The sequence below is a fragment of the Mobula birostris genome, chromosome 2, assembly GCF_030028105.1.
Source record: "Mobula birostris isolate sMobBir1 chromosome 2, sMobBir1.hap1, whole genome shotgun sequence".
Taxonomy (NCBI): domain Eukaryota; kingdom Metazoa; phylum Chordata; class Chondrichthyes; order Myliobatiformes; family Myliobatidae; genus Mobula; species Mobula birostris.
This window is the reverse complement of record NC_092371.1, coordinates 162,787,920-162,810,179: the sequence shown is the minus strand read 5'-3', so window position 1 is coordinate 162,810,179 and position 22,260 is coordinate 162,787,920. Positions and strand designations below refer to the sequence as shown.

General features: G+C 44.7%; 1 protein-coding gene across 3 annotated transcripts in view; it reads right to left on the bottom strand.

Annotated features, from left to right (window-relative positions):
* Positions 1-22,260, bottom strand: part of khdrbs2 (KH domain containing, RNA binding, signal transduction associated 2) — a 545,499-nt gene that overhangs the window by 386,868 nt on the left and 136,371 nt on the right. For all 3 annotated transcript variants that reach the window (XR_011889050.1, XM_072278088.1, XM_072278072.1), the window contains exon 2: positions 9,321-9,445. Coding sequence is in view for 2 of the 3 variants with exons in the window: in XM_072278088.1 (XP_072134189.1) it covers positions 9,321-9,445 (125 nt within the window). In the remaining variant the exon portion in view is untranslated. The remainder of the gene's footprint in view (positions 1-9,320; positions 9,446-22,260) is intronic.

Sequence of the window (22,260 nt, the reverse complement as noted above, 5' to 3'; positions counted from 1 at the left end):
TTCCTCAATAGACCCATCTGATCCTTGCTTCCTAAATCTCATGTATGCTGCCTTCTTCCACCTGACTAGATTTTCCACCTCACTTGTCACCCATGGTTCCTTCACCCTACCATTCTTTATCTTCCTCACCGGGATAAATTCATCCCTAACATCCCGCAAGAGATCTCTAAACATCGACCACATGTTCATAGTACATTTCCCTGCAAAAACATCATCCCAATTCACACCCGCAAGTTCTAGCCTTATAGACTCATAATTTGCCTTTCCCCAATTAAAAATTTTCCTGTCCTCTCTGATTCTATCCTTTTCCATGATAGTGCTAAAGGCCAGGGAGCGGTGGTCACTGTCCCCCAGATGCTCACCCACTGAGAGATCTGTGACCTGACCCAGTTCATTACCTAGTACTAGATCTAGTATGGCATTCCCCCGGTTGGCCTGTCCACACACTGTGACAGGAATCCGTCCTGGACACAGTTAACAAACTCTGCCCCATCTAAACCCTTGGAACTAATCAGGTGCCAATCAATATCAGGGAAGTTAAAGTCACCCATGATAACAACCCTGTTATTTTTGCACCTTTCCAAAATCTGCCTCCCAATCTGATCCTCTGTATCTCTGCTGCTACCAGGGGGCCGATAGAATACCCCCAATAGAGTAACTGCTCCCTTCCTGTACCTGACTTCCACCCATACTGACTCAAAAGAGGATCTTGCTACATTACCCACCCTTTCTGTAGCTGTAATAGTATCCATAAGACCATAAGACAAAGGAGCAGAAGTAGGCCATTCGGCCCATCGAGTCTGCTCTGCCATTTTATCATGAGTTGATCCATTTTATTCTATTTAGTCCCACTGCCCCGCCTTCTCACCATAACCTTTGATGCCCTGGCTACTCAGATACCTATCAATCTCTGCCTTAAAGACACCCAATGACTTGGCCCCCACTGCTGCCCGTGGCAACAAATTCCATAGATTCACCACCCTAGCATGCCACTTTAATTGGGACAATTAGGGATGCGTTATGGGTAATAAATGCTGGTCTGGATAGCAATCCCCTAGTCCTAAAAATCAAATCACAAAAATGAGACACTTTTCCAACAAGATGAAGTAAGCTTATTCCTGCACAGAGGGATAAAATGAATTGAATGCCAATGTTAAAATCTTGAATCAATGTTTGGGTTAATTTGTACAACCAGCTGGACATCATCCTTTGAAAATCCAATTGCAGAACTTTGGATTAAAGACATTCTTTTGAGAGAAGTAATTGTGTAATTTCTCAGCCAGCCAGCAGAATATAACCGTTGCAAGATTTGTGCAGTCATATCTCGTGATCAAGACGTGCCTTATCTCTTTTGCCTCCAATCAGCAACAAACTCTGCTAACTAAAATTGGAACATTTATGTTCCTTTTCATTTTGACCTGGGAGCTTTTCTCTGCTGTCTGCCCTGGTCAGGTTTACAGAGTGCAAATTTACAATCACAAACTGGCCATCCTGTGAACTGAGAGTTGATACTTATCAAGCCAGAAATATTCTTGTAGGACTTTGACATTTCAAGAAATTGCAATTAAAATATTAGAATATTAGGAATCTTTACTTCAAACTGCAGCCCTTTTAATGGCCATTTTAAATATTAAAAGACTAAAATATTAATGTTTTATCAGTCCATCAATCAAAATGAGCTTCTTTACTGCACTGAAGATTTAGGTCATAGGAAATTGTGTGAAAAGGAAACCCGTCTTTTTAGAGGAACTAACATGAAGGGCCAGGATAGAGGGAATGATTCAGAACCTGGAACCGCACTGTGGTTAACAATGTGGCCCTGAAATGACCAGGAACAGACTGGCATCTGTATAAATGGGTGGCATGGTAGCGTAACGGTTAGCACATCGCTTTACAGTCCCAGGATCACAATCAGGGTCCAATCTCCACTGCTGTTTGTAAGGAGTTTGCGCATTCTCCCCATGACCCTGTGGATTTCCTCCAGGTGCACTGGTTTCCACACACATTACAAAGAGGTGCAGGTGAGGGTTAGTAAATTGTGGGCATACTACGTTGGTAGCAAAAGTATGGCAACACTTGCAGGCTTGATAAAGTTTAAGGGAATGGGGGATTCTCAGATCCCTGTAAACAATGAATTAAGTATTGACTACGTTTGTGACTGCAGTGTGTTTGAATAATGTCTCACAGCTGCCTTCTTTGGAGCAAGATGATTAAAGTTCGCCCAGATCCACATAGATGTCTCTGGGCTTTTCACACCTTTTGATCTTGACATAAAGCAGTACCTGATAGAAATTAGCCAGAACATTCCTTTCTTAATTAAAGCATAAATTTGACAGATGTTCTTATCTTAGTAATTAAGTTGTGGCTCCAGCAAACCAGGTAGGACATTCTTTTCTTTAATAAAGATGGCTGGAGTGTCTAACAAATTGATAGTACTTTTTTTTAATCAATAGTCCATTGACTTGGCCGGAATAGTTATCAAACTGATTGTTCTCTGTATTAATAATCCATTGACTTGACCGGAATGGTTATCAAACTGATTGTTCTTTTGTATCGGTGGCCTTGTAACTGCCGGGGAGATGAGAGGGGGTCTCTCCCTGATGTCGGGACTAAGTTCACTTGCCGGCTGAGCTCGAAGAAATAAACGGGTGAAAAGATAAGTAACTATCTTTTTGTGCTGTCGTTATTTGATCCAGCAAAGTTACAGGCTGCCCCCAGCACAATCTTCAGAGTGCACCGGCCACTGACACAAACAATGCACTTTATTGCATGTCTCGGTGTACAAGTGAAAAATAAAGCTAATCTTAAACTGACCTCAGAAAACACTGGCTGGAGCTGGAGCTTATTCTGGATTTGAACTGGGTTGGAGTGATCAAGCCTTGTGTTGGCCATAAGGAAGCGAGTGTACTAATTGGTCAAGTGGTTTTCTCAGGAGTCTCATTTAGTCACACCATTGCCTGTAATCCAACTTATACTGTGCCAATTGAGCCAGGTTCTGAGTGCTTGGTGATTGTGCAGAAGGATCAGTAGTGCCATTCTCTGAACAGAATCCAGCATTAATATCCAGACACTCAAATCAGTTTCATTAAAATGACAAGAGATCAACATTAACTCTCCTGGGACTTATGATTGAAAGTAATATAATCGTGGTGGAACACTCATTTACAGGATGTATACTTTTAGGCCTGATTTGAATCACAGCCAAATTTCAAAGCAATCTTGACTCAATTTTCTCCAGCTGTTTTAACTGGTATCTTTTACGTGCAGTCTCTTGTAATCCAAGACTACACACACAATTAGCATTTACACGCAATAGCCACTTTATGATATACTTTCTGTGTCTAATAAAGTGGCCACTGTGTGTATGCTCGTGGTCTTCTGTTGCTGAAGCCCATCCATTTCAAGGTGTGACATGTTGTGCATTCTGAGATGCTCTTCTGCTCACCACTGTTGTAACACGTTGTTATTTGAGTTACTGTCACCTTCCTGTCAGCTTGAACCAGTCTGGCCATTCTCCTCTGACCTCTCTCATTAACAAGGCGCTTTTGCCCACAGAACTGCCACTCACTGGATGTTTTTTGTTTTCACACCATTCTCTGTAAACTCTAGAGTCTGTTGTGTGAGAAAATTCCAGGAGATCAGCAGCCTCTGAGATACTCAAACCACCCCATCTGGCACCAACTATCGTTGAACTGAGATCACATTACTTCCCCATTTTGATATTTGGTCTGAACGGCAACTGAACTTCTTGACTATGTTTGCATGCTTTTATGCATTGAGTTGCTGCCACGTGATTTGGTGATTAGATATTTGCATTAAGGAGCAGGTGTACAAGTGTACCAAATAAAGTGGCCACTGCGTACTGTACTGCAGTATTTATAGTGCACTGCATTCAGTGTTCAGAGTCTGGTCGCCTCTTCATTAAGGGAAACCAAACATTTACTGGGTGAGTGCTTTTTGCAGGTCTGTATTCAGCCCACAGGGACGACTCTGAGCTTCCCATTGCCTGTCACTTTATTTCACCATCCCATTCCACTCTGACCTCTCTACTGTAACGCAACAACAAGGCCCAAAGCAAGCTTCAGGAACAACAGTGATCTCCCATCTGGGAATGCTGTAGCCTCTTAGACTTAATATTGGATACTATGATTTCATGTATCAGTTATCTATTGGCTCAGTTTATTTTCTTTTTTCTCTTTTTTATTTATTTCTCTCTTTCTCTGGAAGTGGAGTGTGTGCCCAGTCTGAACTGCCAGTTATGTCTTCCTGCTTTGAATTTCACCACCTCCACATTCAGCTGTTCTTCTGTCTTGTTCTCACCCACTAACTGCTCTCATTCACTCATTAACATGATTACCTTGCTTACAGCTTATCCAGTATCAACCTCAGTATTACCTAATCAGAAGTTTCCCCCTCCTCTAATCAGAATCCGGTTCATTGATTTATCACATATATATGCTATTTCAGAAATATAGTGAAGTGTGTCATTTGCGTGAACAACCAACACAACCTAAGAATTTACAAGTGTCGCTATACATTCCAGTGCCACATAGCATGCCTACAATGTTCAGCTGAACAACACAAGAGAATCTCTTCTCTTCTCTTTCTCCCACCCACCCACTCACACACAGACAGGCCTAAACTCCAGGATAGACCTCGTCCGAGCTTCCATCCTCCAATCCCTGGCCCAGACTCGCAGACATCGGGTCTTTGACTTTCAGAGCACCCCATCCATGAGGCTTGACCATCGGACTTCAACTTCTAAACTCACCAACTTCGGTCTTTGACCTCTGGGATTTAATCTTCAGTATCAACCCTAGGACTCAACGATCACAGGACTTTGAACTTCAAGCTTTGAATTCAGACTCACATGGACTAACAATCTCACGCATTCTCCATGCCAAATTAACAGCATTGTTTAGTCTCCTTCCCAGTTCTAACAAAGGGTCTCTGACATTAACTCATTTTCTCTTCTCATGGATGCAGCTGTCATGACTTGCAGAGTATTTCCAAAATTTTCTGTTTTTGATTTAGATTTCCAGCATCTGCAGTTTTCTTGATTAGCATTTATATTTATATATTTCACTGCAATAGAATTTGCCTTAGTGTTTCTCACAAAATACTAATGGAATGGGAAATATTAGGGCAAGCAACTAAGACAAATCCCTGCTGTGCCAGCTTTGCAATAACATTTTAAAGTGAACTTCAAAGTAAATTTTATCATCAAAGTACAAATTTGTCACTATATACAACCCTGAGATTCATTTTCCTGTGGGCATACTCAAAATCTATAGAATAATAACTAAAACAGAATCAATGAAAGATCAACCAGAGTGCAGAAGACAACCAACTGTGCAAATGCAAATGTAAATAAATATCAATAAATAACGAGAAAGTGAGATAACAAGATAAAAGGTCCTTAAAGTGAGATCACTGGTTGTGGGAACATCTCAATGGATGGACAAGTGAGTGTAGTTGTCCCCTTTTAATCAAGATGGTGTGGGTAAGTAACTGTTCCCTGAGCTTGATGGTGCGAGTCCTGAGGCTCTTGTACCTTCTACCTGATGGTAGCAGCGAGAAAAGAGCATGGTCTGGGTGGTGGGGATCCCTGATGAAGTGGAGAGGGAACGGATTCCAAATGTGAGGGGCTCAGCAGATGAAGTCACGATGGTTCAGCACGCGAACACCTGAGACACTGGGAGTGCGGCACCCTGGCCTTTTTGAAGGGTGGTGGGACTGTGGAAGGAATAGGGAGAGGAAAGTACACAGAGATATGCGGAAGACTGGGAATTTTAACATCAAACCTAGATCAGATATTTTACACAGGGGTGAAGGGTGAACCACTGATAAACAGGCTGGAACAAATCCAAAGGAGAACATTCAGAGGTGTGGAAAGGGCTGACTGATCACAACGGGTGGCCAGCTATACCAGCCACGGAAAGTAATGGATCCTTTAAAAAAATCAATAGTGAGAAAGAAGCTAAAGTGAAGGATGGTTGAAACAGTGACAAATCGTAGAGAGCACAAGTCAACAGGAGCATAGGCAACTCATGACAATGAAGTGAGTTATGGTGGGAGCTCAAACAATAAGCCAATGAAGCCTGTTATGAGTGGAGGGAGAAGCAGCAATTCCTTCCTAGGTCAATGTTCTTGAAATGGTCTGGCTGTATTTTTACTTGTATTAAATGACTGAAAAGCTGCTTCACCCAGAGGGGGTGAGAAGGTGGAAAGATGGCTGAGCAGATCAACTCAGATGCCCTTAAGAGTGAAGTGGACAGTGTCCGCTTCTACTTGCTGAAATACTATGTACTGTACACGTTATGACTTCCAATCCTGCAGCTGTACAGAAACTCCATTCATCCAGCACACTCAGGACAGAGGTAGTGCCAGACCAGCAGATTTTCCAGGCTATTGCCCACTCCTTTCTTAATATTCCAATACATGTTTCATTCACCTTTTGTTTATATGGATGTATCCCAGAAACATTCCATTGATGTATTTCAAGCGAGCATAGGTAACAGCACCTGGCATTAGAAAGAATCACCTTTCAATGAGCTGCCATAGACTTGATGGGCCAAATAGTCTCTTCCTATATCAGTGGTCCCCAACCTCCGGGCCGCGAAGAATGCAGGGGCGCAGTGGTAGCCGGAGCGCACCCAGCACATCTTTAAGAAAAAAGCCAAAATAAACAAGCTAATTAATTAGGTGCCGCCCAGAAGCCAGTCTTCATTAGAGGAACTGAGGTGGAGAGGGTCAATAACTTTAAATTCTTCGGCATTAAGGATCGACGTTTCTCTCTCTGAAAAGTGTCAAGAGGATCTGTCCTGGGACCAGCACGTAACCGTCATTACAAAGGGAGCACGGCAGCGCCTATACTTTATTAGAAGTTTGTGTAGATTCAGCATGTCACCTCGATCCTGACAGCCCAGTCTTTTCAATCTGTCTGGGCTGACGTTTAAATTGACCAAACAATGGAACAGCTAAAGGTTCCAGCGCCCTGGAAAGAGGAGTGAACATCGCGTTGAGCAAGTGAAATCGGCAATCACCTCTGATCTGGGCCGATATTTATGTGCCAGGCGGCACCTAATTAATTAGCTTGTTTATTTCGGCTTTTTTCTTAAAGATGTGCTGGGTGCGCTCTGGCTACCGCTGCACCCCTGCGTGCTTCGCGGCCTGGTATCGGTCTGCGGCCCAGAGGATGGAGACCACTGTCCTATATCATAAGAAGTTACCAGCAATGTGGTGACTATATAGTGCCTTCAGTGCCATTGACAATGGGTGGATTCTTAGATAGATGTTTCTGTTTGTGGAAGAGAACAAAACTAGAGGCCTTACTATATGCTTGTTAGTAATAACTCTGATACAGCAGACCGGAGGAGTACTGGTTAACAAGGAGTGGTTAGAAATGAGTGCCACAGGAAATAATTGAGGTGAACATTATAGAGACGTTGGAAAAATACAGTATTGCAAACAAATACCAGGTAGTTACAGGAGATAATCAGACTATTCTGCTGAATTACACACACTGCTTCTCAGAGTCAGTCAGTTTCCTATCTGACTTAGTCAGATCTGCCTGCCCTTCTGGTATCCCTCTAAAACTTTCCTATTCATGTAGCTGTCTAATTGTCTTGTAAAGTGCAGCCACCTCTACCAGCTCCTCTGGAAGCACATTCCATATCCCCACCACCCTCTGTGTGGGAAAAAAAAATCAGCCCTTCAGATTTCCTTTAAATCTGTCCTCTGTCACTTTAATTCTATGCCTTATAAGTTGAGACTCCCTGATCTTGGGAAAGAATATTGTGACCATTCACACAACATGCACTAAATGCTGGAGGAACCAGCAGGCCAGGCAGCATCCATGGGAAGGAGTAAACAGCCAACGTTTCAGGCCAAGACTCTTCATCAGGACTGGAAAAAAAGATGAGAAGTTAGAGCAACAAGGCAGGGGAGGGGAGGAAGAAGAACAAGGTGGTAGGTGACAGGTGAAACTGGGAGAGGGGGAATGGTAAGTAAAGATCTGGGAGGCTGACAGGTGAAAGAGATAGCTGAAGCAGCTTGTTGTGTCCTCGAGCAAGGCACTTAACCACACATTGCTCCGGCATGTTAATAGGCCAGGTTGGTGCAGTGTGGACAAGACAAGATAAAGGGCTGGAGAAGGAGGAATCTGATAGGAGAGCCGAGAAGACCATGGATGAAATGGAAGGGAGAACAGCACCATAGGGAGGTGATGGGTAGGTAAGGAGATGAGGTGAGAGAAGAAAATGGGAATGGTGAAGTGGGGGGGGGGAGAATCCTGTTTTTACTTATCATCTACCACCTTGTATATCTTCCTCCCTTCCCCCCACCTTCTTGCTCTAACCTCATCTTTTTTTTCCCAGTTTTGATGAAAGGTCTCGGCTTGAAACACTGACTGTTTACTCTTCTCCTTAGGCCTGCTGAGTTCCTCCAGCATTTTGTGCATGTTGCTTGAATTTCCAGCATCTGCAGATTTTGTCGTCTTTGTGCCCTTCATGGTCACCCTCAGGATTCTACACACCAGGGAAAAAAGTCCCAGCCATAAAACCAAGAGAGGTAGGAAGAGAATTAGGCCATTTGCCCCATCAAGACTGCTCCATCATTCCATCATGGCTGATTTATTATCCCTTCCAACCCCATTCTCTTGCCTTCTTCTGTTAGCCTTTGACACCCTGATTAATCAAGAACCTTTCAACCTCTGCTTTAAATATACCCACTCACCTGGCCTCCACAACTGTCTGGGCAATGAAATCCACAGACTCACCACTCTCTGGCTAAAGAAATTCCTCATCTCTTTTCATAAGGAACTCTGGGGTTGTGCCCTCTGGTCTAAGACTCTCCCAGTATTGGAAACATCCTCACCACATCCACTCTATCTAAGCAGTTTAATATTCGATGGGTTTCAATGAGATCTCCCCTCATTTTTTCTAAACTTTAGTGAGTACAGACCCAGTAGCAACCTTATGAATCTCTTCTGCATCCTTTCCATGTTAATAACATCCTTCCTATCCTCACCCCATTCTCCTTCATCTGATCTTCCCTCTTTTCTACCTGATGTGTTCATCCTACTCGCACGTGTGCCTTTTCTGTAGCCACTCCGTGTAACAGGCAGGAAAAGTGGGTCCTGTAATTGATGTTTGTTGAGAGAAAGTCAAAGGATAGCTTATATGAGCCATAATCCTGAAGTTTAGGCCCAAAAATGGGTCACTGCAATGCCATAAATTTCATATAATACATTAAGCAGTTATTATTGGTTAAGTGCGGAGGCAAGTATATGCCATAGGAAGAGATTATGCTGTTCGTACCTTTGGATATTGTTTCACTGGGATCAGCACCCGCTCAGCAAGTTTAATGTTTTTGTTGCTGATAATATCAAGGTATTGCTTCTCTTCTTCCTTCTTTGTGTCGCTATCCTGGAATTGTTCAATTTCTGCAAAGAGATCAAAATACATCAAATTTAATGAAGAGTTTGGTAAGACAATTAGAATGTCAAACAGACAAATAACTTGCTGCTTTATTCAATGGTCAGCTAGTTATGCACACCTTCCAACTTTAGGGTACTCATTTGTGGTCCAATTCGGGTGTTAAAAAGGCCCAAAGGGGTAGAGTGAAACCACTTCGCCTGGCAGAGGAATGATAGTCAATGGTGTGGTGATGTGTTGACAGAGCAGAAAAAGCCGGACTTCAGACCATTAACCTGAAATGGTGGGTTGGGTCAGACAATGTCTATGAATCCGCAAGTCTGCAGGAGGTGGTGGAGGCCCAAGGTGGCTGGACTCTCCTGGGGTTGAGAAATGTGTGTGCGTGCATGTGCGTGTACGGGTGGGTGGGAGGGAGGAACAGAGGCTTACTTTGCTGTTGTATTGTTGCTTGCGTTCGGTGTTACACTTACAACGCCACACATCCATAGGATGCGTTGGTTGTTAATGTATTTCGCTGTATGTTTCCACGTGATAAATAAATGAATCAGAATCTGAAACCCACACATTTCACTGTATGTTTTGATGTTTCGATGCACATGACAAATAACGCTAATCTTTACTCCCTGAAAGTCCAGCATACTCTTCATCAACCAATTTTATCTGGAAATAAATGCAACAGACAGCACAGATTTAGTCTATTCAACTCATATTACTATGCCTTTATTGATCAACCATACAAGTCTCCTCCCAGTCTATCTCATCTCAGTGGATCATTCTAAACCATTTCCTTTCTCTCTGTACATGCCTAGTCCTCTTCTGGAGGTACCTCCACTATCTGCCTCAACCACTTTCTGTGGTACAGCACCGCACATTGTAATTACTCTCCAACTAAAACACTTATTAATGGTCACCGGTTTTGGAATCCCCCCCCCCCCCCAAACATTTCTAAAGGAAATGGGTCCAATCCGTTCAGTCTTTCTCCGAGCTGGAATGTCTCTTTAAGAATCTCGATGGGGTATTTCCACCAGAGACACCATGTCTCATTGTTCATGTTGACTGCACAGAAATCTAATGGCTTATTCAAGTTTAATGCAACTTCACTTCTTCACAATTGTATAGCTTTTGTCAGCATCTGATCCGTCATGCTGATTTTAATGATTTATTTACCTGCATCCTGAGATCCCTTTCCTCTTTAATCTCATTCTAACATATTTACCTATATGAAGTCCAGCTGATCTCAATATTGCTCATTCTCCAAGTCTGCCACTATTGCCTTGTGCTGTTGCACATCTTCTCAGCACTAAGCACATTCTTCTGTTTATGAGCCTGCATAAGGTTACACTGGGAAGGCAGAAGAATGGGGTTGAGAGGGAATAATAGTCAGTTGTGATGGAATGGTGAAGCAGATTCGATAGGCTCGATGGCCTGGTGCAGCTCTGATGTTTTATGGTATTATATTAATCCCATCTTCTAGCAGTTAACCTGTAGCCCATAGCTAATTCATGTGTTTATTGAGACACCAATTAAATGCTGTCAGCATCTGTTCCCACCACTCTCTCTGGCAGTGCATTTCAGGTGCTCACAGAGCAGAAATAGTCCCCCTCACATCCCCTTGAAATCTCCTGCCCCTTACCATAGATCAACCTCTTCTAGTTTTATTCACCTCTGATGTAGTTGACAAGAACCCTCAGGAGAGATTTCCTGTGCAGTTTTATCAAAATGCTACCAGCATCAGACATACTGTAGGAGGAGAATTAGGATACTTGGCCTATTCAGTCTGCTCTGCTATTCAATCATGGCTGATTTATTGTCCCTCTCATCCCCTTTCTCCTGCCTTCCCCCATAACCTTTGATGCCCTTACTAATCAAGAACCTATTAACCTCCGCTTTAAATACACCCAGTGACTTGTCCTCCACAGCTGTCCGTGGCAACGAATTCCACAGATTCCCCACCCTTTGGCCAAAGAAATTCCTTCTTATCTCTGTTCTAAAGGGACATCCTTGTATTTTGAGGTTGTAGTCTCCACACCCCCTCTACCTAGACCTTTCAAAGTTCGATAGGTTGCAATGAGATCCCCCTCATTCTTTGAAACTCCAGTGAGTACAGGTGCAGAGCTATCAAATACTTACACATTAACCTGTTCATTCCTGGGATAATTTTCGTGAACCTCCTCTAGAGCCCCTCCAATTTCTTAGATAAGTCTATAAATGTTTATTATGTGTCTCTCATCTAAACCATCAGTGTAAATCATGTATGAGATGATCCCAGTGTAGACTGGAGAACATCTTCTTTCTACTTTGCTCCCATTTATTTCTCCAGCCAGAATAATTATCTGAGAAGTCAGTGGTGGAAAAGGTGAGCAGCTTCAATTTCCTGGGTGTCAACATCTCAGACACTACAACACATTGATGCAATCAGGAAGAAGTCACACCAACAACTCTACTTTGTTACGAGATTGAGGAGATTTGGTACAACAAAGATTCTTACAAATTCTATAGATGTACAGTGGAGAGCATTTTGACAGGTTGCATCACACCCTGGTATGGAACCTCCAATGCATAGGATCATAAGAGACTGCAGAAGGTTCCAGGCTCAGCCAGCTCCATCACGGGCACAACCCTCCCCATCATCGAGGACATCTCCAAGAGGCAGTGCCTCAAGGAGGCACCACCCATTATTAAGAACCTCCACCATCCAGGAGGTCTCTTCTTGTTACTACCATCCAGACAGGAGGTTCAGGTGTCTGAAGACACATACTCAACATCTTAGGAACACCGTGTTTCCCAATACCATCAGATTTCTGAATTGTCCACGAAGCCATGAATGCTACCTTATTAATCCTTTCTTAAGCTGCTTGTTAATTTTTATGATTTCAAGGTTTGAAGTTCAAAGTAAATTTATTATCAGAGTATGTCACCATATACTACATTGAGAATCATTTTTTTGCAAGCATTTACAGGCAAAAATAAATAGAATTGTATGAAAAAGTATTCATCAAATACTGACAAAGACCAATGTGCTAAAGGCAAACTGCCCAAATAAAAATAATACTGTGAACATGAGTAGGAAGGAGTCCTTGAAAGTGAGTCCATAGGTTGTACGATCAGTTTAGAGTTGAGGTGAGTGAAGTTATCCACACTGGTTCAGGAGCCTGATGGCTGTAGGGTAATAACATATTCCTAAATCTGTTAGTGTGAGATTTAAGGCTCCTGTACCTCCTGCCCAAGGACATTAGCAAGAATAGATCACGGCCTGGATGGCGGGAGTCTCTGATGATGGTTGCTGTTTCTTGTGGCAACAATCCATGTAAATATACCAAGTGGTGGGGAGGGCTTTGCTTTTGATGGTCTTATGTCTTTGCACTGTACTGCTTCCACAAAACAAGGTGGTTCACATCAGCTAAGCCATAGGTCAAAGAACACTACAGCACAGAAACAGGTCCTTCAACCCATCTAGTCCATGCTCAACTATTAATCCGCCTAGTCCCATCGACCTGCACCTCCACATCCCACCCATCCATGTACCTATCCAAATTACTCTTAAATGTCGAACTAGAATTTTCATCCACCACTTCTGCTGGCAGCTCGTTCCACACTCCCACAACCCTCAGAGTGAAGAAGATCCCCCTCATGCTCCCCATAAACATTTCATCTTTCACCCTTAACACATGACCTATAATTATAGTCTTACCCAACCTTAGCGGAAAAAGCCTGCTTGCATTTATCCCATCTATTACCGTCATAATTTTGTATACCTCAATCAAATCTCCCCTCATTCTCCTACATTCTAGAGAATAAAGTGCTAACTTACTCAACCTTTCACTACAAGTCTGGTGCTTAAATCCCAGCAACATCCTTGTAGATTTTCTCTGCACTCTTTCAATTTTACCGATATTTTTTCCTGTAGGTTGGTGACCAGAATTGCGCACGATATTTCAAATTAGGCCTCACCAAAGTTTTATACAGCTTCAATATAATATTCCACATCCTGTGACTAACCTCCTTTGTGGGGCCTTGCCAAAAGCTTTGCAAAATCCATGTGGACAACTTCCTGGTAACGTTGTCGAAAAACTCATAGATTAGTTAGACATGTCCTACTGTGCACAAAGCCATGTTAATTATCTCTAAATAGCTCTTATCTATCCAAATACTTATAATTCTGGCTCCTTAGAATACCTTCTGATAACTTACCCTCTACTGATGTTAGGCTCACCATCTTAATTTCTGCACTAGCCTGAAAACAACGTGTCCCAATCCACACTTGCCTGAACCTTTCTGATACCATCAAAATTGGCCTTGCTCTAATTTAGAATCTCAACCCATGGACCAGACCTATCTTTTTCCATATTTACTTTGAAACTAATGGTATTGGGATCACTAGATGCAAAGTGTTCCCCTACACAAACTTATGTCACCTGCCCTGTCTCATTCCCTAAAAGCAAATCAAGTATCACACTCTCTCCTTGGGAATTCTATGTACTGATTAAGGAACCTTTCCTGAACACATTAGACAAACCCTATTTCATCTGGTCCTATTACAGTATGGGAGACCCAGTCAATATGTGGAAAGTTAAAACCAACTACTATAATAATCTATGCTTCTTGCACCAGTCTGCAATCTCTCTGCAAATTTGATCCTCTAATTCCCATGGACTGTTCGGTAGCCTCTAATATAGTCCCATTAACATGGTTATACATTTCCTATTTCTCAGTTCCACTCAAAACACCTCACTAGACAAGTTCTCTGGTCTGTCCTGACTGAGCACTGCCATGACATTTTCCATGACTAGTAACACCACCCCTCCCCATTTAATCCCTCATACCCTTTTGTGTCTTAAACAATGGAACCCTGGAACATTGAGCTGCCAGTCCTGCCCTTCTGCAACTGTCTCACTAATGGCTACAACATCATAATTCCAGGTATTGACCCACGCCGAGCTCATCTGCTTTTTCTTGCATTGAACCTCAGAGCATTAGTCCCACCACGCTCAACTTTTCAATTCCTGACTTTGTATGTAGGTTTAACAACATGTTTCCCCATCACCACCTCACTATCTGCTCTGGTTCCCACTCCCCTGCAACTCTAGCTTAAATCACTTTCCCCCTCCCCCCACCCCACCCACGCAAAGCACTAGTAAACCTTCCCACAAGGATTTTAGATCCCAGCCTCCCCCCCCCCCCCCCCCCAGTTCAGGTTCCTTCTGTACTTTCCCTGGAAAAGAACATAACGTTCCAGAAATCTGAAGCCCTCCTTCCTGCATCATTTGCTTCGCCACGTGTTAAACCCTGGCACCGGGAGGCAACATACCATCCAGGAATCTCATTCTAATCCACAGAACATCCCGTCCATTCCCCTAGCTAACAAATCCCCTATCATCACAGTGCCTCTTCTAACCCACCCCCCCATCCCTTCTGAACCACAGAGCCAGACTCTGTGCCAGAGAACTGACCACTGTGGCTTTCCTCTGTTAGTTCAAACCCCCAACAGTACCCAAAGCTTTTACTGAGGGGGATGGCCACAGGCATTCTCTGAACTGGCTGCCTATCCCCTTAACCCTCTTGACAGTCACCCAGTTACCTTTGTTCAGCACCTCGGTTGTAACTACGTCCCTGTATGTCCTGTCGATCTACCCCTCAGCCTCCTGAATGATCCAGAGCTCATCCAGTTCCAGCTCCAACTCCTTAACACAGTCTGCAGCTGTTAATTGTCATTCAACCATACACAGGAATACAGCCAAACAAAACAGCATTCCTCTGAGACAAAAGGGCAATACACAGTAACAACAGTCACACACAGCACATATTACACAAATAGTTATGACAGCAGGAAAACATATAGTTACAACAATAATAATATAAATGATAATAAAAATACAGCCAAGTTCTTGAGTGTCACGGCCGGTAGAATGATGATGTATGAATGTTGTCCTGGAGCCATGTTTCTGCAAGAACAAGGCACAGTAGTTTCGCATTTTGTGCAAGTGCAACCACAGACGAACACAATCCAGCTCGTCTTCCCGGGAGCGAACACTGGAAAGCAGCACTGATGGAAAGAGCTAGGCCCCAACTCAGTGTGGAATCCAGCGACACATAGCCAGCCCTGGTGTACCCTTTGTTGGCAAGCCCGAGGCACAGGACCCTCATCCGCGCAACAACCGGAGCAACACAGCTCCCCCACCCTCAGTCTCTCCATTCAGACATACAGTATTCTACATTACCAATGTCCAAAAGGGTCTCGTGATCACAAGAGAAACATCCACCCCAAACACTTCGACTGTTTGTTGGCTCACGCACCACCCGAGTGGCTGAAACAGGCTGCAACATGGTGCACGAAAAGTCCAGCTCCATCATTATCTAGCAACTCGCTGGTGGGATACACATGCCATATTTGATGTTCTTGATGTCCAGCGGTGACTTGTAATCATAAAAAATACATAAAAGGATGAACAGTTGCACCTTTGTTTGGACCCAGAAAGGCCGCTGCGTCAAAACACACCCCCATCTTACCGGAAACTGAAGGCACTTCTTGCAGGTGTAGTAGTCAGGGACACTGGAGGTCCCCCTGCCTTCCCACACTCCAAAAGAGGAGCATGTCAGTGGTAATATTTCAGATACTGATTCCGATTTTTCTCTTTCTCCTCTGCCTCCTGTAGCTTTAGTTAATGTGACTCTTCATTCATCTAACTTTTCCACTCCACATAGCATAGTCATCACCACGAGCCTCTGACATGGTACTTTATCCAAGGGCTTTGATAAATCCAAGTGTATGACATCTGTCATAGTTGACTGCTACCACTTCAAAGAGTTCCCCAGGATTAGCTAGGCATAACATAGCCTTATAGGAATCATGCTCCCTATACAGTCATTACACTTCCTGCATCTACGTGGCCTTCAGTCACATATTCTGTAGAGATTACAATATCTTCCTACTATTGTGTGAGACCAATTGCTCTATCCCTCAGGTTTTCCTCGTCCTCCCTCGCTATACGCAACAGACTCGGAAGTAATGATCTCAAATTATTAGCAACACTTTTTTGTTGCCATGAGGCCACATACAGAGGGAAAATTTCCTCTGAAGGGGTGGCTTTCAAAATGAGAGGATGCTGCTTTAATGGGACATACTTACCATCCTCAATGCAGACAGGGACCATACCACTGAGTAGGGCAGCGTGTAGTTAGTTCTAAGTAACACATTAATTTAGTAACATTAGAAAACCTAATTTATCAAAAAAATCTAAAGGAATAAGGAGAGAGAGAGAGTGAGGAATAGACTAACAGAGATTAGAGTTACACTCTCAGTTATGTAAATTTCTTGACTATAAAGATATCAAGGTTCAAAGTAAACTTCTTATTAAAGTACATATCTGTCACCATATACAATCCCGAGATTCATTTTCTTGCAAGAAGTACAATGGAATCACAGAAAAGCTATTCACAAATACTGACAACCAACCAACCAACCTGCAAAAGGTTTACCCTTTTCCTAAAAAGGGGAGTGACAAACTAAAACATTTTAAACATGTCAACACACACAAAATGCTGGAGAAACCCAGCAGGTCAGCAGCATCTGTGGAGGTAAATGAATAGTTGATACAACAGCCTAAGACCCTTCATGATAACAGCCACTGATCAGCCAGTGCCCTTTTCCCAGGGCAGAACTGACTAACACCAAGGAGCATAACTTTAAGGTGATTGTAGGTAAGTTTAGGGGGACATCAGACATAGGCTTTGTACACCGAAAGTGGTGGGTGTATGGAACGCGTTGCCAGGGGTGATGGCAGAGGCAGATTCATTGAAGACTCTTAAAGGTCCCTTGGAAAGGCACATGGGCGAAAATAAAATGAAGGGCTATGGGGGAAGGAAGGGGTAGATTGGTCTTGGAGCAAGTTAAAATATTGGCACAATATTTGTGGGCCAATGGCCTGTATTGTGATATACTGTTCTACGAAACGTCGACTGTTCATTTCCCTCCATAGATGCTGCCTGTCGTGCTGAGTTCCTCTAGCTTTTTGTCTATGTTGATCCATATTTTCAGCATCTTTCTCCCTTGTATCTCCAGTGAATCACATGTGTATTGTTAGGATGAAGTTGAGGGTCAAAATGGATGTAGTAACTTGTCATAGAGCCATACTGCACAGGCACAGACTCCTTGGCCTGCCAAGTCCTTGCCAAATATCAACCAGCTATTTCCGTTAATCCCATTTATCTATTTATTCTCCCACATTCTCGTCAGTGGTTCAGACTCTACCACTCTCCTAACACGAGGAAGAGTTTACAGTGACCAGTTAACCTACCAACCTACGTATCGCCGGGATACAGGAGGAAACCAGAGCACCCAGAGCAATCCTGCACGCTCTCAGGGAGAACATACAAACTCCACACAGACAGCAGCTGAGGCCAGGACTGACCCAGGAATTGTGGTGCTGAGAGGCAGCGCCTCTATCAGCTGCGTCAGTTTTTATTTTATTCAGAGATACAGCACATTAACAGGCCCTTCTGGCCCAATGAGCCCGTGCCACCCAATTACACCCATGCGGCCAATTAACCGACTAACCCGCATGAGTTTGTAGTCACAGACACATGGAGCATGCCAGCGCAGAAACTAGCCATTCAGCACACTCAGTCCATGTTGGCCTGGTCCACCTGTACCCAGACCACAGCCCTCCATATCCCTTTCATCCATATACCCATCCAAACTCCTCTTAAATGGTATAATTGAAACCGCATCTACCATTTCCGCTGGCTGCTCGTTACACACTTGCACCATCCTCTAAGCAACCAAGTTTTCCCTCCAACTCCCCTTAAATATTTCACCTTTCACCCGAAACCTATGCCTCTAGTTCTCATTTCATCTGACCTCGAGGGAAAAAGGCCTGCTTGCATTCGCTCTACACGTGGCCGCAGGAAAAATGTACAAAATTCCTGATAGACAGCGGTGAATATTGAACCTGGGTCACTGGTGCTGTAATGGTGTTACACTAACTGCTACACTACCATGCCGCCCCTTTTAAACTATTTCAACATTAAAGGGGTGCCTTAAAATCATTGAATTCAATTAGCAAAGGAACGATGGATGATACAAAACATTTAGGAGGCAAAAGGGAAAGGAAGGGTGGGGGAGGGAGGAAATACCATTGCACAACAGAAGCATAATGGCAGCAATAAAGGCATCAAACCAGTAGTTCATGCAGATTGCAAGACAGTAAGGATCTGGAAACCTAATTGGATTTTATTGAAAATAGCTAAATAATGAACAGGAATTGGACGGAGAAATGTGTAGAGAAACAATACAAACATCAGGAACAGAATGATAATCATGCAGAAAGGTATTCAGGATAAGGATTAAAGATCTTTTAATGATGAGCTTTATTTGTCACCTGTACATTGAAACATACAGTGAAATGTGTCAAATCAAATCAAATCTGTGAGGATTGAGCTGGGGTATCCCTCAGGTGTCACCACGCTTCCAGCGTCAACGTAGCAGACAAGAGAAAATCTGCAGGCGCTGAAAATCTAAGCAACACAAGCAAAATGCTGGAGTCTGGCAGTATCTGTGGAAAAGAGTAAACAGTCGATATTTTGGGCTGAAACCTTTCATCAGGACTTCAGAAAAGAAAAATAGCATGCCCATAACTCACTGACCCGAACTTGTACGTCCTTGGAATGTAGCAAGAAACTGAAGCACCCAGAGGAAACTCAGACGGTTACGGGGAGAACATACAAACTCCTTACAGACAGCAGTGGATATTGAACCCCAGCTAAAGCAATGCACTCACTGCTATGTTACAGAGCCAGCTAGGCTAAATAAAGCTCCCAGGTAGTGATCGGCAGAGAGGTCTGCCCCTACTCATCTCAGATACATGAGTCAGAATGTTCTGTTCTGGTACAGGAACATCCCTCTCGACAAGTTCCTCCCCTCCATTTCTCCCTACTACCATACCAGCTGGACCAGTATCATCATTAATAAACAAAGGAAATAGCAGACTCCACAGTTACTCCACGTGTCAATTCTGTCCCTTCTTTGATGCACTATCAATTACTCCAAAAGACTGGAAGTAGAGCAAGTACTGGAAGACTTTTATTAACAGTAAAATGGATCCACGTCCATGCTGTATGTCTGTCCTGGACTGAGGGAGGAGCAGTGACACAATTGCCTTTATTCAGGGGTCTGTGGGAGGAGCCACAGGAGCAGTCAGCAGAGGGGCGTGTCCAGGTGTGTCCAGACGGGTAACCCAGTTACAACCTATATACATGGTTTACCACATTCACCCCTCCTTTTTAAAAAGAAGAGTCCCGCGGGGTGAAGTGGCTGACAATATTTACAAGAAGTATATTTACAGGTCAAGCCTATCAGGTGGTCGGGTCCGTCGCTGTGATCTACATAGCACCGGCGGTGATTGCACCGGCAACGGCGGTTGTGCTGGCTCCAGCCTGACTTGAGGTGTCAGCACGTTAGGCGTCGGTAATCCCTCGTGCGTGTGCGTTGTGCCTGGTATGGGAGTGTCATGTGGTGCCTGTGTAGGGCTTGGAGTGCGCGGTGTCTCATGGGTATATATATTGGTGGGTACGGGGTTAATAGTCACCACGGAGTGTTCAGGGTAGGGGCCCGGTGCTCCTGCAGGCGCCAGGTTGCGGATGGAGACAGTGTCCTCCCGCCCATCAGGTAAAACCACGTAGGCATACTGGGGGTTCGCGCAAAGTAAGTGAACCTTCTCGACCATCGGGGAGTACTTATTGCTCCTTGCATGTTTTCGGAGCAGCACTGGCCCCGGGGACGTCAGCCAAGTTGGTAGGGTGGTCCCAGTGGTCGACTTCCTGGGAAAAGAGTTGCTAATGAGGGGTGGCATTGGTGGCCATGCATAACAGAGAACGGATGGAGTGGAGTGCCTCAGGAAGGACCTCCTGCCAGCGAGAGACTGGCAGTCCCTTTGACCTGAGGGCTAAGAGTGTGGCTTTCCACACCATGGCATTCTCCTTCTCCACCTGTCCATTCCCCCGAGGATTATAGCTCGTGATCCTACTGGTTGCAATTCCCCTAGCCAGCAGGTATTGGTGCAGCTCGTCACTCATAAATGAGGACCCTCTGTCACTGTGGATATAGCATGGGTATCCAAACAGAGTGAACAGCTTGCGCAGGGCTCTTATGACTGACATGGTAGTGGTATCGGGGCAGGGGATAGTGAAGGGGAACTCCGAGTTCTCGTCGATTACGTTAAGAAAGTACACATTGCGGTCGGTGGAGGGGAGGGGGCCCTTAAAGTCAACACTCAGTCGCTCAAAGGGGCAGATGGCCTTGATGAGTTGTGCCTTTTTGGGTCGGTAGAAGTGTGGTTTGCACTCTGCGCAGACTTGGCAGTCCCTGGTCATCGTCCTGATCTCAAGGGAGTAGGGCAAGTTCCAGGCTTTCACAAAGTGGGAAAGCCGGGTGACCCCCGGGTGGCAAAAATGTAGGGCATATAGCCAGTTGATCTGCGTGCTGGCGCATGTTCCCCGGGATAGGGCATCGGAGGGCTCATTGAGCTTCCCAGGCCTGTACATGATGTCATAGTTGTAGGTGGAGAGTTCGATTCTCCACCTCAGAATTTTATCAATTTTTGATTTTACCCCGCTGTTGGTTGCTAAACATGAATGAGACTGAGCACTGGTCAGTCAGCAGGGTGAACTTTTTGCCAGCGAGATAGTGCCTCCAGTGTCTAATAGCTTCCACTATGGCCTGGGCCTCTTTCTCCACTGCGGAGTGCCGAATTTTAGGGCCTTGAAGAGTACAGGAGAAGAATGCCACTGGTCTTCCCGCCTGGCTGAGGGTAGCAGCCTCGGAGGCGTCACTCTCTACTTAGAAGGGAATGGCCTCATCCACCGCATGCATTGCTGCTTTGGCAATGTCCCCTTTAATGCGGCTGAAGGCCGCGCGGGCCTCAGCTGAGACGGGAAATGTGGTGGACTTGACCATGGGGCGGGCCTTGTCTGCTTAGTTAGAGACCCATTGGGCGTAATTTGAAAAGAAGCCCAGGCACCTTTTGAGGGCTCTGAGGGTGTTGGGAAGAGGGAGTTCCAACAGGGGGCGCATACGGTCTGGGTCAGGACCAATGACTCCGTTCTCCACGACACACCCAAGGATAGCAAGTCTGGTGGTTCCGAACACACACTTGTCCTTGTTATAGGTGAGATTGAAAGCTTTGGCTGCTTGGAAAAATTTTCGGAAGTTGTCATCATGATCCTGCCGGTCGTGACCGCAGATGGTGATGTTATCCAGATATGGATATGGGAACGTGGCCTTCAGTTGGCACTGGTCCACCATCCGGTCCATTTCCCTCTGGAAAACAGATACAGCATTCGTGACACTGAAGGGGACGCGCAGGAAGTGATAAGGCCTGCCGTCTGCCTCGAAGGCGGTGTAAGGGCGGTCTTCCCAGCAGATGGGGAGCTGATGGTAAGCGGATTTTAGGTCTATGGTCAAGTACACCTTGTACTGTGCTATCTGATTGACCACATCCGCGATGCGGGGCAGAGGGTACATGTCAAGCTGCATGAACCTATTGATGGTCTGGCTATTGTCCATGACCATCCTATTTTCCTCCCCGTTCCAAACAATGACCACTTGCGCCCTCCAAGGACTTGTGCTTGCCTCAATGACCCCCTCCCTGAGCAGCCGCTGCACCTCCGACTTAATAAAGGCTCTGTCCCCCGCGCTGTACCTCTTGCGTTTAGTTGCCACAGGTTTACAGTCAGGGGTCAGGTTGGCGAACAGCGGTGGGGGAGGGATCCTGAGGGTGGAGAGGCCGCAAGTGGTGTCGGTAGTGCGGCTGTTGGCATGGTGTTGGGT